Source organism: Paracoccidioides brasiliensis, assembly GCF_000150735.1.
Source record: "Paracoccidioides brasiliensis Pb18 unplaced genomic scaffold supercont2.12, whole genome shotgun sequence".
In the NCBI taxonomy this organism is placed as follows: Eukaryota; Fungi; Ascomycota; class Eurotiomycetes; order Onygenales; family Ajellomycetaceae; genus Paracoccidioides; species Paracoccidioides brasiliensis.
In genome coordinates this window covers 691,648-711,413 of record NW_011371369.1, presented here as the reverse complement: position 1 = coordinate 711,413, position 19,766 = coordinate 691,648, and the positions used below count along the sequence as shown (strand labels likewise).

The 19,766-nt window shown below is 46.3% G+C and overlaps 2 protein-coding genes across 2 annotated transcripts; both read left to right on the top strand.

Moving 5' to 3' along the window:
- Positions 1–1,586: 1,586 nt before the first annotated feature.
- On the top strand, positions 1,587–6,900 carry PADG_07801 (uncharacterized protein; the record flags this gene model as incomplete). Its single annotated transcript, XM_010764743.1, has 3 exons — positions 1,587–3,493; positions 3,572–6,188; positions 6,271–6,900. The coding sequence occupies 3 exons, from the start codon at positions 1,587–1,589 to the stop codon at positions 6,898–6,900; spliced, it is 5,154 nt and encodes a 1,717-aa protein (XP_010763045.1).
- A 4,013-nt stretch (positions 6,901–10,913) lies between these two features.
- Positions 10,914–11,156, top strand: PADG_12356 (uncharacterized protein; the record flags this gene model as incomplete). The annotated part of the gene is made up of 1 exon (XM_010764896.1): positions 10,914–11,156. One exon carries the CDS (start codon positions 10,914–10,916, stop codon positions 11,154–11,156), a length of 243 nt encoding a protein of 80 aa, XP_010763198.1.
- Between the last annotated feature and the right edge of the window lie 8,610 nt (positions 11,157–19,766).

Sequence of the window (19,766 nt, the reverse complement as noted above, 5' to 3'; positions counted from 1 at the left end):
CCTTCCCCCCCCCCCCCCCTACCAAAAAAAAAAAAAAAAAAAAAAAAAAGGCTACCTAACCAACCTTGAGGCTAGAACATAACTCCTCACCACATTCCTCACACAAACTCACAGAGGCAACATCCAACCAACAAGAGAGTAACGACCCTTCCCCTCTCCAACCACGTTGTTAATCAGCCGTCAGTCGTTCGGTCCATAATCCTCCCCTTCTTCTCCTTCCTCCTCCGATTTTTTCGCTTTTACTTCCCGTCCCTCTTTCGACATCATCCCGCGACTTCGGGGTAAATGGTCCACCACCCATCTCCAACCACGGTCTCCCTCGCCCAGAAGCTACCGTTCCCCGTCTTGACGTTCTTCTTGTTTTGGGCCTCTGAATGTTTGGTCGTTTGCTGGCCCCGTCCCGCGTCCATCCCGCTAGTCTCTTTGTTTGCTTTTTTCTACCTCGTTTCCCACTCGATTTTTCTGCTCGATCCAACTCCTCTCTCTGGACTCTGGAGAATCCCGCCGTTACGTTCCACCCTTTTTACACTTAAACTTTGGACTCTTTGGCAATATCCATTTGCCAGTATTGAAATCTCGAAGTCTCCGCAAATTCCGACGTCTATCTATAATTCTGAAGTGCACGTGGGTGTGATTGGATATGGATGCATACTGAACATACTCCTTCTACCGTACATGCATTCCCAAGTTGTATGTGATCCAACACGGAAGAGTATTTTGTTAATAAATATATGAACGGACTCTTGTCATCTTGGCATCATCAGCTCTTTTGCCCCCAACCACTCACTCTCCTTCACGCTACCTTCACTTGACTGGCCTTGCTTCCAACTTTGTTAAGTATTTATCTCTAACTTTTAGCAGGAGGGAATCTAGACAGCCTGAGGGATCTTTTCCCCCATGAACTATTAGCTGTGCTGCCTCCGCAACGCAACCCACTCCGGAGTCCCACCTCGAACTAAGTTCGTAAAAAGCAAGCAACCTTACATGCTCCCCCCCGCGAATAACATCACGAATTTAAAATAATATCCATATAACCGTCGAACCTCTACTCAGAGTTCTCAGTATCACACAGTCCTTTCCGGCCTTGTGCTCATATCCAGCTTTTCTTACGTACAGCGGTTTACTGGGTATCAAGCAAACCACCATCAAGTCGTTTCCTTGATGGTTTGTAGTGTTTGTGCAACACCACATCCCAGAGGCAATCAACATTTGTTCCAATACGACCTCATTAAAACCAGGACGAGATATAAGTCTGCTGGCCAATCTTCTAGAGCCAACCAATACACTCGAAGCTGCCGTTTATTCATTGTCCTTTGTAAGGGAATGAACTCATCGGTTGAAGTGATGTTTATTTTATTTTAATTTTTAATTTTTAATTTTTTTTTTCTTTTTTGGCAGGCGATAAGTGCGTTTTCTAACCGTATATGTTTTTGATTAGCTGTGGCATGATGCGGTGTCCGAAACGATTAAAGGAACGGTTTTTTCGATAACGAGCTGGGTAGGCTCCCTTTCATATCTCGCTCTTGTCCACCAATTTTCCCTCCCTCCGTACCCCAAGAGGGTGCCACCCTCCCAAGACCGTAACAATGTTACCATCTGTGGCACAGCAGTCACACCATTTTCTACATCACCATCTTGACCATCAACCGCCTTTCGACTGGTTGGAACCTCCGTACAATGCGGCCAGCAACGCCTTGCGCTCTGCTTTCCGTCACGGAGAGCAGTGCGGATACCCAGATCAGCAGCAACATTCGTCGATGCTACGTCAACAACGTGTGCAGTTCCCCCGCCCTATCCAGCGACCAACTGCTCATGATCTGACAAGCTCTGCCGTGGTCAGAAATGGAAGCACTGCAGAGAATACGCTGAGGCGGAAAACCCCTAACGGCACCCTGGCCGCTGGATATGACGGGACTTTGGGGGATCAATCAATTCAGCGCCCGGCATTGAAGCACATTTTGGTTTCCCCATTAGAGAATGGCCAGGGTATATCACAACACTCAGGCCTACCAGCAGATTCATGGCAATTCAAGAGTCTCGATATCCTTCCATCATCTCAACTCCAAAGTTTCCCGCCGACATACAAGTTCGACGTAATCACATCCGCTGGCCTTCCTTGTGGCATGTCCCAAAACCACAATGGAGCCAGCTGGATTCAGTCCCTGAACTACCCATCTGGTGTCGATTCATCACTAAACCAAACAGCATCGTTACTTGCGTCCCAAAGGCACTTGTTGCCAAATGGTCCTTCGATTCCCACTATATTAGCTGCGTCAATGCAGTCTAACCTTGGTCCAACTGCGTCTGCGGGCGTTGGTCCCTATGGTCCATACTGGCCTGATGGTGCCTATATCCCCTATCGACCTGCGGCTTCTCGTGATTCACGGTACCAGTCAACCCCCGCATTTGGTCTTGTCCAAGACAACTCCGCTGCTTTAGCTTCTCTCCAACAGCCTTTTAATAGACAATCTCTCCCTTCGACTGACCTGCTTACACCGGGATTCTCATGGAATCCTGTTCCGGCACAGCCACCACAACGAAATCTCCATCACTTGTATAATTCGGACCCAGCTGCCCTGGAGTCTTTCCCCCCTCGTCTTTCACATCAGAATCAGATAGATACGCTCTGGGACCAGAATAGTGTCCCTTACCATACAAGATCGTTGCAAAATACACGACATGATACTGTACATCAACACCCTCAACAACAGCAACCCCAACCCCAACACCATCAACATCAACATCAACATAAACCAAAACCAACCGAACTAGAAAATCTCAACTGGCAAGCGCCCCAGCAACCTAATGTGTTTCAGGGTTCAGCTGCAGATATTATTTCGAGACCCAAGAATACTGAGTTTAAAGAGAAGATTTTATCATGGGCGCACAGTGTGTATGTCGACCTACTTACGTTACTTCATAATACTCGAAGGAAAAACGCTGCGCTGGGGGTACAAGATAGTGATGCTCGTCCAAAACCGAATATATACCCTAAACCCCCCCGACAACCTGCTTCTGACTTCAGCTCACATGCTGGAAACGTTGACGCTACTCTCGATAATACTCATGGGACTCCCATTCCAAGCCAACATTTCCCTCTAGCCCATGGGCGACAGGTGGGTATGACTCTAGAAAATCAGATCGATGGGAAGCAATTTCCTCCGAACCACTCTGCGGTATCTGATAACAATTTCGTTCGCAACTACCATGTTGACCGCGCTCCTTTCGGTCAACACCCCAGTCATCGATTACCGGAGAGCCGTTCCCTTGATCATTTCCGCACGATACGTCGTTCTTCAGGTCCTGCTGTGTACAGTGAGGCCTCTGTGATGGAGAATGCTGTGTGTGCCCTGGAAATTCTGTCCAGCCTTTGTGTTGAGAGTGGGGGGGAATGGATTGATGGAATGCTGGTCGGTGGATGCCTGGCCTATGGTCTTGGGGATTATGATAAAGCGCTTAGGTGGTATACTCGGATTATCAATAAGGATGCTTCGTACGTGCCAATCTATCCTCATTATTATAGCCGGAACACATTTTGTCTTCAATATTCTAACATATATTTCTCTAAAAGGCATGTTGAAGCGATTTCTAATCTTGCGGCTACACTTTTTGCTCTCGATCGACGTGAGGAAGCACTAAACCATTGGCTCCGTGCTGTCAAGTTGCGACCAAGCTATTTTGAGGCGGTAGAGCATCTCATCGGTCTTCTATGCAGTAGCCAGAGGGGTAGAGAAGCCGTCAATGTCATTGAATTTGTCGAAACAACTCTCCGACTTACACCCAACGGCGAATGTTTCAAGATGGATGGCCGTATGAGTGAAACTGACAGTGAAACAGAGAGTCGATCATCAAGCGTGTCAACTACTGAATCCGTCGATAAAGCAGTTTTCGACCATGAAGCGGACCCGGATTGCCCTCCTAACTTTGATGCTCATACAAAGGAGAATGCTGCCCCTGGCTATGGATCAAGTGGATATGCCATACCTGGTTGTGACAATGGAAGAATGCTTGCACTTATCCACGCGAAAGGAAATATGCTTTATGCCCTAGGTGATAACGTCGGGGCAGCCGCCGCCTTTGAGGATGCCATCCTAATCGGAGCCGGGAGACGACGACGTGGAATTCGAAGCCTTATCAGACTAATTTTGTCGGCTTTCGAGGAAGAGAATCGCCACACGCTGTCGGCGCCCCACCACCAGCGCGACCCTACGAGCGCGGTGCTACTTTTCCCTGATAAGGCGCTACAAACAGCGAAACTCGCTTTCCGTCCTCAAGGAAGCCTCCCCGGATTCCAGCATATTCCAGAAGGAATTGCCAAAAAAGCGGCTATTTCAACCACCAGTAACTCGTTGCTCTCGCTCGCCAAAATTTACCAAGATGGTATGTCAACCAGTTCCGCCCCGGGAGGCTCGAAAACGTCCACTGGAGTCCGTGACATTCTTGCTCTCTACTACCTTTCCCTGTCTCTTCAACCCAGCCCGTCCACGGCTAATAACGTTGGAATCTTACTCGCCAGCATCCAACACAACGGGCCACCGTATGCTCCGTGTGCAGCTGGCGAAAATCAATTGCCCGATATCCCTGGTGTTGTTCCCGGTAGTGGGGTTGCGCTTGCCCTGGCTTACTATAATTATGGTCTTAATCTTGATTCGAAACATGCTCATCTTTATACCAACCTTGGCAGCCTGTTGAAGGATATTGGGCAACTCCCTGCCGCAATTAAGATGTATGAGCAGGCGGTTCAATGTGATAGCAAATTTGACATTGCATTAGCCAATTTAGCCAATGCTGTTAAAGATTCAGGCCGGATTAACGATGCCATTGGCTACTATAAACGAGCCGTGGCTGCTAACCCCGACTTTGCAGAGGCGTTGTGCGGCCTTGCAAACGCATTGAACTCTGTTTGTGATTGGGGAGGCAGGGGAGGAATTGCAGCTAATAATGGCTCTCGTGATCGGTGGCATGTTGATGATAAGGGAATGCTTCGAGATGCAAAAGAAATGGGCGTTGATTCGGGCTGGATCAAACGGGTAGTTGAAATCGTGGATAAACAGCTCAAAGATGGAGAAACATGGGGTTCTGGTGTGTTGGCGACCATGCCACGCGACCAGCTAGGCCTCAGTCTTACTCTTGTTGGTAAGGATTCGGCTTTACTTCCCTACCACGCTTCTTTGAACGCTTTGTTGCGAACCTGGGCTGGCCAAAAGTGGGAAGGCTCGAGAATCGTGAGACTCGTCGAACGTGCGATAAAATGTATCGGTTGGCAGTGGTATCAGGATCGATACGTTCATGGCAAAGAGTATCCCCTCTCAAAATACTCGAGACCCCAGCTTCCAGCTAACTTAACCGCTCCCAATGCACCAACTGTATTACCCTTTCACACCTTCACATGTCCCCTCTCAGCCAAGCAAATCCGCCATATTTCACAGCGCAATGGCCTTCGGATATCATGCTCCACCCTTCGATCTCCCTGGCTCCCTCCTACGGTATACCGGCCTCCTCCCCCACCAAACCCGCACCTAAATATTGGATATGTTTCCTCCGATTTCAACAACCATCCTCTAGCACACTTGATGCAGTCTGTTTTCGGTCTCCATAACCCCTCTCGTGTCAAAGCGTTTTGCTATGCCACAACTGCCAGCGACAACTCTGTTCATCGAAAACAGATTGAACGCGAAGCTCCTGTTTTCCGCGATGTTAGCAACTGGCCGGTAGATAGATTAGTGGAACAAATCGTGAAGGATGAGATTCACATTCTGATAAACCTTAACGGATATACACGTGGCGCAAGGAATGAGGTTTTCGCTGCTAGACCGGCTCCTATACATATGTCATTTATGGGATTTGCGGGCACACTCGGAGCTGAATGGTGTGATTATATTCTTGCAGACCAAATTTCAATCCCCCTTGAAACACTCACACCAAGAAAACGCGTGATTCGAATCGAGGATCGGTTGGTAGAAGAGAACCATGGTGAAGACCTCGAAGATTGGATATATGGAGAGAGAATAGTGTTCACCCGCCAAACCTTCTTCTGCTGTGATCACCGACAGAGTGCTCCAGATTCGCAAGACAGGCGTTTGACATGGGAAGAGGAACAAGCCAACAGGTGGAAAATGCGTAAGGAGATGTTTCCTGATCTTCGGGACGACGCTATTATTCTCGGGAATTTCAACCAGCTTTATAAGGTATGATACCATACTCTTCAATCATTTTCCTTTTAACTCAACCATAATTAAAATACTTACGCGCTTTTTTAATCTACTCTAGATCGAGCCAACTACTTTTCGTACGTGGCTTCGTATTCTCTCCCGCATCCCGAACGCAATTCTGTGGCTTCTCCGTTTTCCAGACCTTGGTGAGCATAACCTCAAACAGACGGCTATTGCGTGGGCTGGAGAGGCCATTGCCTCCCGTATTGTTTTCACCGACGTCGCTCCTAAACATGCTCATATTTCCCGTGCTCGCATTTGTGATCTATTCCTTGATACCCCTGAATGCAATGCCCATACCACCGCCGCTGACGTCCTCTGGAGCGGGACCCCACTCCTTACCCTACCTCGATATAAATATAAAATGTGTTCTCGCATGGCTTCTAGTATACTTACCAGCGCCCTCCCACAAACAGAAGCCGGCCGACAGGCCGCTTGCGAATTAATCGCCTCTTCAGAGGAGGAGTATGAAAGCCGTGCTGTAAGTCTCGGGCTAGGTTTGAGATATGAACTAGGTGGCCAAGGCCGTGCCCGGGGAAGACTGATCGAGTTGAGGAAAATGCTTTTCTTAAACAGATGGGAAAGCAAACTTTTTGACACCAAACGATGGGTGAGCGATTTAGAAGATGCCTATGACGCGGTCTGGAGGAAGTGGGTTAGAGGGGAGGAGGGTGACGTGTGGCTTTAAAAGCTTAGCACTTGAGTCCTTCTCAACCCTTTTCGCCTTCGATAAATACCCTTTCTACATGATACATTTCTACACTTACATGGCTTTGTCATTCATCTCCGAAAGACCCTTCTGTTCTATATGTTTAGCCCATATGTCCTTGTCTTGCATTGTTAAATGTCTGTTTTTACATAGCCTTATCCTATGTCTCCGAAATATGGCAGCCTCGCCTTTTTGTGAAGATTTATTTTTCGAGTCTTCCGAAGGAAGCGTGTGTTGTATTCGATGGCGTTATTATTTGACAAGTATTTATGCCGTTTGGAGTAAACCAGGTATAAACTCTGATTATCAAGGGACTCTGTGGAATCCAGTCAGTGACAAGAGAAGAAGAAAAGAACTGGGTATGAATTGGAAATTGGATGGTTGCTTGGCTCTTCGTTTTTGGTTCGGCACTTTCGAATCAACCGTTAACATTTCCTTCTCTCATTTACCATGAGAAGCAACTTCTTTCTCGTTCTCTTATTTGCCGTACTTCCTTTTTGAACTTTTTCTCTCCATTTTTGCTTTTTGGGTGTTACGCATAGTTTTCTCTCCCGTTATGAACCTGTTTTGGGATAGAGATTTAGAGATTCATTTTTCTAGGGGGATTGTTTTGCCTCATGTTCTGCCTGTATCAGCTTTGCTCGACTCCCTATGTATATCCAGTACCTCATTATGGCGGGTTGTAAAACCAAGCTTCCCTATTCCCCGATTCCCAACTCTTTGTTATTTTACTTGTTTTATTCCCCCACACCTCTATATATGTAGCCCTTGCCCCACCAAGCAAAATGCTTCTATATATATTATGGCTGTTTTACCTATCAGTCAGTCTCCTTCTGGGAGAGTTGTTACCTTGGACAAAATCACAGCCGCCCTCTTGTCAGATCGTAATTATGATACGATACGAACTGAACTTGGCAAATATGATATATCAAGTCAGCTGTTGACATATTGATCACAAGTGACAAATGACGAGTGATGATTTATGTCTATCTCTTTGGAAACAGGCGCCAACGAATACTCGCTTATTCGTTCTGCCAACTTAAATTGTCTTCCTCTCTTTTCTCGACCCCTTTTTGTTGAACAGGCACTGTTTCGAGGTTCTGTGACAGGAGTTTGTGTGCAAAATTTGGTTACATCTTCATTTGGTTTCTTTTCTTTTCTCCTGCAAGTAATCGAGCTTGTGGCCCTCATGTTTCCTTTTAAGATGAAAGCCATTCTATATATGAATGGCTTATTCAGCTAATCTGTTTATGATTTCATTCGCATGGAATTTATTTCAGACTTACATTTCTTTTTCAATCACACACACACACACACACTCTCTCTCTCTCTCTTTCGAGACCTCTTTTTTTTCTTTCTTTCTTTCTCTCTTTGTTTGAAGAGAGTAATTATTCTGAAATTCCTGTCATGTATCTGTGTCTCCTCAGAAGTTGATTTTTCATTTATAATTGTTCTTATAAGTTAAGTATACATTTCTGCTCTGCTTTTCTCGAGTAGAGTGCCTCAATCTTACATGTATGCCTAAATAGGAGTATAGAATATGCATGCATGAATATATGGATACATTTGCTCTGCAGATCTATTTACTCAGGCCACAACAAGCTTTGAAATGAGAGAACAGTGAGATAAGACAATGTATTCTCATCTGTGACAAATATATTCACCCTTAAAGATTTTGCTACCAATGAGATATGGTTTAAAACAGTTCTTAGATGCACGGCAGGCACCATATCCTTAGAACAGCAGTATACATCAAAGAACTCAAGAACAAACCAGCAAACGTCCTCAGATTTTGAAAGTGCTTGCTGTCGAATGACAGTAGCATTGTTAAGCTCCACAATAAGGAGATAGAGAGTGTCACCCTGGCTAAAAACAAACCCAGAATTGTATTCTAAAATCCCAAAACCTCGAATGCGAAATTGCCATTTTGCAATATGCACAACTAGCTATCCCACATATCTGTTGGTTTTCGTCCATATCACAAATTCTCTTGTGAAGTAGGCCCATGGGGAATAGAGGACTGGACAGCAAGCAACACTTGACATGCTTGCTGCCTCAAACTACGGGACTGGAGACAGCAGGACGACTATTCGCAAAGCATTGACATCAGATAGTAATAATGCAGCTAGAAAATTGGGGCATTGCCGGTCAAGCCATTGACAAATCTGAGAGACCATTACTATCGGGCAGCCCAGCTTTTCGCTTCTTGCCCACACTGAGGAACGATCGTCTCAGGAGAGGCCTGCTCCAGAGAATCAGAAAGAAGAGAAACGAGAAACCCCCCCCCCCTTTTTTTTAAAGGTCTCATTGCACGTAGAACAGTGCTTGTTGATGATCAACCAGAGTTCATCGCAAGCAGAGAAAAGGCTGGTTGGACTGTTCCAGGTGGTTATCTCTCCAGCAAAAACGGGATCCCGGAGAGAAACCATTGATTGAGAGTTGGCGTTTGAGGGGCTGAGAGTGAACGCCTGTAGATCATGTAACAATAACCAGATGTCACCAGCTGTCTCGGGCTGGGTCGGTCAAACGGTGATGTTCATGGTGACCTCAGTGGGCATCGAACGACAAAAAGAGGGAGAGATCTCGTTGGATTGGTGGGTGGTGAAAGGCCCATTCCATTGATTGCATGTCCACGTACGAATATCCTCGCCCAATTATTTGGGACCAGAATCAAGCGCTCTCGATCGCTCACCAGGCGTCCTCTTGTCTGTTGTACGAGAGCTGACCCACAGGGATCGAATGTTTTTGACTAGGAAGATCTGTGGCTACTTGTTGCGTCCAGGATTTTAAACATGGTTAGATCGGGGCCAACCTCAGATTTCAGCTTGATAGTCCAGCGCTTTTCCTGGTTTATCAACTCCGGTCCAACCTGGTATCCAGTTTTGTGGGTTTATTGTTTTGCGCCTTTGGCCGGTTTATCCGGCTGGGGGATATTAAGGCATTCCATTCTATCATGCAGGCTACCGAGGTAGGGAGGGTTAACGAACCTCTGACATGAACAATAATGATTCTCGGTATCTCCACCGCTGTAACGTTGTCTGTATTTCTTTTTCTTGATGGTCCATGTGCATCGCCCGCCCTTCCCATACATGTGGCATCGTTGGAGTCGCTAAAAACAGAATTAACTGGTATTTTTAAACCAAGCCACAGCTGTTTAGTGAGTGGACAGTGAGGAGTTGAATAGCGATTTCACTAACGAGTTCATAGTTCAGCATTGTTATGAAAGTACTAACAGTTAACAACATATCTTTGCTTCCAGCCCGGATATCTTAATTGCTCCAAAAAAAGAGACGAACACGATCAGGACAGCAGAACAGGGTCATTCACGATGTGAGTTGGCGCATCCTGCGTCAACCCCTTCAGTGGCCCTGTATGAGAGAGATGGCCAAAATTTGGGCTGCATGAGAGTTTAACAAGGGTTCCTGAGCTTAAAAAAAAAAAAAAGGTTCTACACGTTGTTTGGATGCCACAAGTGTCCAAGCTTCTTGAATCCATCCGCCACGTTCTATCGAGTCTAGATGTGGATTCAGCTGGCGGAGCACTCGCTTGTTCGGAGGCCGTTTTCTTAGTTATGCCCACATATTATCCTGGCCATGTGGGGCGATGGATCGAGAAACGATGTTAGACGACAGTGAGCTAAACGTTTCTCGCCTAAAAACACGTTTTCAAGCACGCCAGGCCACCCCTTTGTGAGTTCTCGAGTCTCGACCAGTGGGGTTTTTACCTATCCTGGGGTTTTCCCAAGGCCAAAAAGGAAAACGGCTAAACGTCAAATGGAAGGAGGAAATAATCGTCTCTCTGTCCATTTTCCCCCGCGTTGATGCGGGTGTGATTACTCACATAATACACCAACCATGGAGGTTCTCGGGGTCATGCCAAAGGCCGGACTTCCGTCTTACTTGCTCTTTTCATCATACGGCCCTGGCGGGGAGGGAGAGTGTTTACGATTAATGGTATAATGGCGATATCTCTCCATCTCTCCACCGATCAAAATGGATTCCAATTACCAGACTCTGGGGGCTTTTGCGAGCCGTTGGTGGATTACTGTGGAGCAGACTCGGGCTAAAGAAGCGAGGAAGCGAGATTCAAGATTCGTTTTATTCTTGAAAGCAAGACAAGAAATGTTTTGCTGGGGATTCTGGCAACATTTCCTGCAGTTAACCTCAGCGAGCAAACTGTTGGAGGTGAAGCGATCGAAGACATTCCAACCTTCACCCCTGGAGCCTGGAGAGTAAATCCAGCCTCCAGGTCATTATGCTCTCCTCGTATTATGCTTGGCTGGGAGCTTGGGATTCACTGGCTACCAAACAAGCGAACAATCACATGGACTGTCTATACATGTTCAGCCGATATGTACCAAGCGCCGGGCTGGGTTGGCATCATATCCTACGAAAGGATTCAGCTCCCTTTTGACGGATTCTTATGAATATGTTTCAGTCTAGTGGACCAAAGCTCGGTTTTGTTATGTTTGATATTGAAAAATTCGAAAGGCTTCTTCTGTTGCTCTCCGATTACCCCTTATTTCTTCTCCGCTCAACCAGGCAAGCCGCACTAACCAACAGAAAATAGACCGATGTCACCGCGACCTGCGTGGGTTGGCATATGCATTGGTAAAATGCTAGCTCTTGGATAAAAATGTACAGCTATCTACGTGTTGTATGCATGTACATTACATCGCTACATAAAGGGCAAGTGTGGAGAATGCCAATGCATTAAATCATTGTTGTTTGCAGACTGTATTATTATCTATTTTATTCATCACCTCTCGAGTTGTTTCCCCCATTATACTAATACGCTAGCAGATGGTAGCAATAATATGCGTCTCCTCACGAGTTATTTTCCCCACCAACTAACTGTGTTTCTCTTCTGGAATATTAGAAGAAGACTGATGTTGGTGGAAGTGCAGGCTGGTATTCAGATACTGGCCTAATCGCCTCATTGGAATGATCTTCAGGAAGCTATTGCCATGGGCGACATTACACCTTTTTGTGTGAATCCATACTTCATGAATCGGACCGCATATATGGAAGCAATACTTGGAAGGATGGATGGACTTGCCCGAAACTTTTGGGGTTAGTCGTTTGGGGAACGGATATTCCTCAACGTCGGCTGCCCTCCTCCTACCCGTTGCTTGGTTTTCAATCCAATTGAAATGAACTAGGAAGTGCATTTGTCGGGTAGGGTAAATATGCTTAGACAATGGATGGAACCTTGGAAGACGGCGTGTGGCAGGGGGCAATGAAGCTGTGGTGGAGGTAATCCTGCGAATTCATGCTAAGGGGTTCAAGTCAGGATATGGTGGTCACATCTCTACAAAGCACATAGCAACAATGTGGAGATGTGAAGGATTGAATGTAGCTGAGCTGAAACAAGCTATCAAAAACAGTTAGGGATCCTATTTGGAGGTATGTGTTTGTTTGGTTCTTGATAGTTTTTATTATTTATTTTATTTTTATTTTGAGATTTAACACCATGCAATCTAATATTTGTCCATGCTTTTGTCTGGATCTGTGCCGTTCATACTGTACTCCGTATGGCAGACATGTAACTACATACATACATTACAACGCTGAACGGTCTATATGCCCATGCCCGTGAAATGCTTGTTCGTGTTCATCGATGAACCAGTAACAACCTGTGGGTTCCACATCCTCGTCAAAAATGTTGGCGGCTTCGAAAGGATTGCAAAACTTACAACATGTGCCAGCTAGATAGCTAGATCCGATGGTAAGATCAAGGGTCGATCAGAATAAGGAGAAATTCTTGTATATATCCAGGGCTGGTGATAGCAACTTAACTCCGTACAAGGATGAGGGGGCCCTTCTGTTTCTGCTGCCTCGTATCAAGGAGCAGCAGTACAACGGTCTACTTGATTTTCAAACAACTGGAACTTCAGGGAAAACCGTCATGCATGTCAACAGTCCCGCTGCGGCTTTTCTTGAGATGGGAACCGGTGGCGCATCGTGGGGATGATGGGATGGAGAGGCTGCAACCACTCGCACGCGTTGCAGCGAGAAGATGCTGCCTGAATTTTGAGAAATTCCTATCTGACCATTGACGACTGCATTTTTGTGCATGTCAAAACAAGCTCGAAATGCAACGGAACATTATTTCCGTGCACAAAATCGGTGCGATAAAAGCTAAATGTATTTTAATTTCATGGAGTCCTTTCTAATTCACCGAAGACCAAGCCACCAGCGCAAAGTGTGGAGTCATATTTTTTTTTTTTTCTTTTTTGGCAACAAACGGTTGCTCCAAGCTTCCAAGGCCCATAGATTCAACCGAGACGTTATTGGCTGTTTTGAGAATGGACCTTGCAGCATCAATGAACTCCCATTAGCTTTTTCTGCCTGGCGTTTATGGATGTTATCCTCTTTCGTTGAAGAAGCCGTCGCAAGGTTGAAGATGGCTGTGGCTTCTTGGAATGATGATGATGCTGCGAATTAGACCTTGTAATATTATTCATTTATATATTGATGTTTGATATTTTGCCGTGGGTAATCCGAAATCATGGTGGACTGCGAGCCAACTTCGGCTATTGAAGAGAATAAAGAGCCACAGCAAAAGGAACTGGTTGATTGAACTTGGGGGTTTCCTCCATTCAAACAGACCCGGAATCCTTAGTATATATGCCAGTACGTTCACCTCGATGTGGAAGTCGTCAAATGTGGCGTTCTGTTTTGCTTCTTCCTCGTATTACTCCTGAACAGCCACAGCGGTTCCCCAAGTTTTCGCAAATCATTGGCAAATTGGTAATAACCTTGGGATATCCAGTTAGTTGACTAGTTAACTAACTGGTTATTGAGTATTAATAATACTTCCAACATATTGTGTGTCCGTGGATATCTTCAGCCACCAGCCACCAGTTGACCGCTCGGCCAGCGGCAAACCAAGAGGATATTTGTTATTGGAGAACGACACTCAAATTTTGAGAAAGGCGCCTGGCGCGTATCCAATAGTCGCGATGGCGGATCCAAACCTGGGCCAATGGGGTGAAAGATGCCGACGCCATGGGATATATCTGACTGATGTTGTTGGTTGCTACGTATGGTACACTGGTCCAGAGCAAACCCTCAGTCAGTCCCTGACTCCGGTACTACTACTCTGGCACTACTGTTAGTTTGCTCGTCACAGTCACACGGTGTCATTGATAAATCTTCATCAACATCTTGATAGAGTCTTCGTCGAACCGTCAGCCACATTCGACGGCGTTCTCCGATGACGGTGGCCATGATTTTCCACCAGCAGGGGACAATCTTCCTGACTGTCTTACTAGCTTATTAGTTCCCCAGCTTGGACTGTCATAAGTCAACGCTGATTTGGCGAGTTTCTTTCGATGCACGGACTATGCCGCTACTGCGTATCAGATTTTTTAAAGTGCAACGGTGCAGCAGTCTTGTGCTCCACCATCTCCGCGCCACGTCTGTAGTAGCTTCTCAACCGTAACCGTGCTGCGTGAGTGAGCTGTTCGGATTAACTCGGCTGACACAAGGAGTCCTCAAGACAGTGTAATATTTTAATTTTTTTTTTTCTCCGTCTGTAAAATGCCGTTGTCACCATGTCCTGGTTTGCGTCCAGGTCCACAGCAGCATTGAGGGTAATTATCAGATTGATGCTATTTTGCTCCCGCGTCTGAACCCACCATTTTCCTAAAAAGGAATATAGATCATCCAAATATCCGATACGCCATGGGCCCCTCCGTAATAGATAATCTCGAGATGACGAGTGACAAAAAGCACCAAGGCGAAGTTGGCTTCTTTCTGGGTATTCGCTGACAAGAAAACCCCCAAAAGCCGATATGGATTGAATGGAGGAAAGTTGAAAGCATTTGAGAGAAGGAAAAGAAAGGCCTTTTACTCAAATTAGCAGCGACAGATGGCACCTGCCATGAGATATTTTCGCGAAGGAATCGTCTATTTTTATATTCTGACTTCGTAGAGCACGCACGCATGCATGCATGTATGTATGTATGTATGTATGTATGTGTGAATGTGTGTGTGTATGTACATGCGCTTTCTCGTAGACATCCGTATGCCATAAATTCAACGATCTGAACTTCTCGTCTACATTTATGTAGCGTCCAATACCTCTTAAGAAAGACCCTGAAACCGCCTAATCATGGGGTTGGTCCTTGCAGGGTTTGATGTCCGTGTGTGGTTAAAAAGGCACAATGCCAAGTGGCAGCGTTGGTTGAAATCCAGGCTGTCAGGCTTGCAGTAATCGTCATATCTTCCAGTTTGGACAGGCTGGAAGACATGGACATAAACTCCATGGCGGCCTCAGACACTTGCAGGGTCTTGAACGTGGCAGGTGATTAAGCAGTGACCTGTCGTGATGATTCCGTCCTCAGTTTGAGAACGTGCCGGCAGGTTACTTGCAAGATTGAACACAATGTCATTTGCTGCTGAACACATACAAGCGCTAACCACTCATCAAGGTGGAGTTAAGAGGGAAATACTCCATTTTAATTGCAGCATGGTCGACACACCAATAAGCGCTACCACTCCCTCATCCATAATCCATGGCAGCGGGAGTGATAGTCTACCCGAAGAATTCCGCATGGAGTCTGGACGTAGTGTGATCGAGAAGAGCGTGAGGCCGAATCCAACAAACCTTGCGGCATGCAGTGTTTCAAGACATGCACCAACTGCAGCATTTGGAAAGGAAAGAAAAGAAGAAAAAAAAAAAAAAAGAAGGAAAATATATGCGATGTGGACACTTCAAACTGAAATCAACATCAAAAAAGTCAGCGTGTTTCAAACAAGGTATGATGATAACATCTAAAAACACACAGCACAACAGCCGTGATGGGTTCAACTTAGCCCCTCCGTGAATGACTGATATGACATGTATGTATATATGTACATTCATACAAATCCATGAGCCACTGTTAACGTGGAAGAATGCAGGTCTGGATTACAAGTTGTCTCCCAGGGCCATTGGCATCTGGACATTGAGAAGCTGATCTGGGCGTGGGCGATGACTTCTATTTTTACCTTTGGGAGGGTGAATGGTTTGAAATGCGCAATTCATTGACTTGCGTAATTACATGGCAAGCGAAGAACACCAAGGGAAAAACTTCATCCTGTGCTTATCTCCTTGTTGAAAGAGCTCCGTGAAGGGTCGCCATGGGTGAACTCATCTTCCCCTCCCCTCTCCGCTGACGCGACGATGGTCGTGACTATCCCTTGCGTATGCATTCCGTATAGACTCTGCATACATTCGGAGTAATGATGAGCAGGACATATGTAGTTACTGCTGTACCAACATATAATAACTATAAGCCTGGATTTGTACTGTACTTAAAAGCCTTAAAATCTTATTTCTCCATGCTGACATCCATAGTGATGACTTTTCTAAACCCCTGCCAGTCAAAATATCTATGACGATTACATATGCCCGATTGCCACAATGATGGTCCGCATGGCAACCGAGAACTTGCACCGAGGGAGTTCGAATTTTTCGATGCTCACGATCGGACTTGTATTATTCCATTCCAGATGCCGGCTCAAGCAGCGATGATTATTGCTGATCCAACCCTTTTTTTCGCCCTAATTGCCGCCAAGATTTATGGCTGGCGGAACCGTTTGAAAATCCCATGAAACTACGAGCTGCAAGCAAAGAATGGTACCGAGTAGTAATTTTTAGAATAATAATCTCACGCCTCCCCCTCTCTCCACTTTTTTCTTCTTCTTCTCCTTCTTTTTCTTCTCTTGGGAGATAAGCGTCGTGGGGAGGAGACTATCTAGCCCACTCTACGCGAAATCACAGAAGGGAGTTTTCCGCGTCTTAGGGTATCTAAGTAATATTTTCCGAAGTTTGGGTAGACCCGCCATCAATCTGAAGAAGGTCCAGAACTAACCCACCAAATTCTTCCTAGGCAGGGAACGGAGGCTTCTTACTATTGGCAGTTATCCCGTTGCTGAGTGAGCATTCCCAGGAACCTATCCTGGTCAATATGCCAGAGAATTGAAACACCGCTCATGTCGGTCGCGGTTGTGGTGGTGATGATGATGATGATGATGATGATGATAATGAAGGGGTAACAACCTCGCCGAACAAGGCAAACCGGTCAGCATTCAGGCATCTGTTGTGGATGAACGGTGGTCGGCAAGGAGAACTGGGGTCAATGTTAATTGGCCATTTACACCTGGATCGTGGTGGGTGCCAGGATGGGTCTCCACATCTCGTATATCTCGGGATCATCATCCATGATTGGGCCGTGTTCTCAACCTCCGATCGTGAAGCTGGCTAGGGCCCTCAGGGGAGCTGATTCGCTGGCTCAAACCCCAGCATTCAATTTTTGTTTCTTGAACGAAACGTGTTGCGCTTGAATGTGTTTTAAAATATTAAATTAGCGAGAGCGAGCCTGAGAGAAGGGAAAGGGTTCTAAAACTACCCATTATTATTTTTTTTTTTTTGCTTGATGGCGCAATCCTTACTTAAACTTTTCCCTCCCTTGGACGCTCATCCAAAAGGGCCATCCATGTTCATCAGAATCATGATATTGACCTCGTCTGACGGAGTGTGATTCTTGGAGATAAACGGTTTCCGCTTTTCAATGGTAGAACTAAACTGTTGTTTTATCATTTCGACCCGTCTTCGGTGCATTAGCCGAACTATGTTTTCTACCCGTAGTTAACTATTCTTGAATGATGGAATTCTGATCAAGTTTTGCTATTTTGGAGGTTTCTTTTTTCTGCTTCTGCCGCCAGCCGTGGATCGTCCTGCTATCTTGAAGAATGGGTCGCCATAGCCCCCCTGCAGCGGGGAAGTCCTGAGACCCAAGTGGCAGTGGAGTATGATTTGAGAGTAATTAATATTAGTAAATTTTTGGATAACTAATGATTCAGCCATTGATTGTTGTGGTGGAGCAAGTTGGGATTGGCAGGATTAATAATGGACCCTCTTTACCGCTGAAGAAGTAGAAATAAGTTTGAGGTGGTTGGATTGACCAACTTTCCAAGATTTTTTCCCTCTTTTCTTAATTTTACCTTTTCATCCTCGACACATACTTCTTCGAAATCTCAGCATCATTTATTATCTACCGTCGAACCTTCAAAACCTAACAGACCATCGTTGACGTAGTCGACGTAGAAAGAGGAGTTGTTCCGTTAGCAGCGGTGCTGGTAAATCCTGGATCTTGTTGACAGTGGACACCAGCCATTAATTAACTCCTTTGATAACAAACCCAGCAACGGCAACCTTTCCCAGCGACGAAACAGGGTAGTTAGAGAGACTGGATAGAAGTGTGGCTTTTTCTTTTTTTTCTTTTTTTCTTATTTTTTTGTGTCTTTTGCGAACAAATACAGCAAATAGTCCGGTTCCGAGAGTTTGACGGTGATGCAAGGACACTATAAACAACCCCCCCCGCAAGCCCCCCGCCCCCCAGTCCATCGCCGTCACACCCCCAGCGAGCTTCCCGAGAGCTCCCTCCAGGGCTTGCGTGCATGGTAAGCCGGTCACAGAGACCCACGCTATCTTCAAACATGGATATTCGCTATTACTCGTGTGACGTGACGGGGAGAGAAGTGGGGTTAGGTAAGGGGGGGGGGGAATTGGGTTCCCAAACGAAGCAAGCAAACTGCCCCGTGTCTGAATTGAACCTGAGTCCTGATTTATATTGCTGTGGCACTGGCTCTGGCACTGGCATCCATTCCAAGGGTTGGTTGGGTTGGTGGTAGTGGTGGTGGACTGAATCGCTCCCTAATGTGTCCAAGCTCCCCTTAGGGCGAGGGCGAGATTGGTCAGAACAGCGGTTCTCCAGCTCCGGCGGTAAAGTCCACTGGAAGCCCAGATTACCATCATCCCGAAGCACAAGAGGGAAGGGTAACCAAGGAAGGGGGAAATAAAAAGAAACGAGCATCCCCTCCCGTTGGCGGCGGCGTCCTGTCATTGGGGGAAAACGGGTTTTCGAACCTTGGAGTTGGCAGCAACTTACCAGACCTTCGACTCCCGCGAGTGGAGGCCAATAAAGTTGCTTTTTCTTAGATTATGATTATTGATTATTGATTATGATTATTATGATTATTATGATTATTATTATTGTTTCCTCCCTTTATTGCTTCCTTTGGTTGGCTCGGCGCCAGAAATGTCCTGGCCCACGGCCCTAGCCGTTAGGCGGCCACTCGCATTTGGCCCGCCTCAACCGTATTTTCGTGCGCAAACACATTCCTTTTTGCTGCTAGCCTGGCCCAAACCCTTGTTGCGAATCATCACATCCCTGTTTTACGACGGCACAACAGCAGGTCCCCACGATCTGGTAAGGTGTCCGTGTGTGTGTGTGTGTGTGTGTGTGTGCCACCAGAGTGACAGCGAGCAGCGCATGCTCTATCCGTACGGTAACTTATGCGCGAGCTAACTGAACGGGTTCGTCGCTCAATGCTCAGCCAACTGCCAAACTGCCTGGTTGTTTTATTTTTATTATTATTATCATTTGCTGAATCGTTTACTTGCTTCTTGTGATTCTTGCGATGTTTGCGATCCAACCCTCCCAACTAGTCAACTATGTTAACTAACTCCGTACTTAAATCTTCTATCTTTGTAATCCTCCGCTCAGCTGGGTACCTTTTTTTGTGCTCTGGTTTTGCCCCTTCCTTGGCTCCAACTGGGCTTGAATCCCCAAAGCGGGCATCGGGCTGTGGGCAGCGGACTTGGATGTAGGTACCAGGCATATGATTGTGTTTCTGCATGTATGCCATCATCACCACCCGCCGCGCGCCTCCCCCCCCCACACCCCCCGAGGATGGGCATTCCGTTTGCCATCATCCCCGCATCCATGTCCATGCCCATGTACATCCAGTACATATTTGTAAGGCTTTTGCTCGGCTGTTAACCTGTCCCAC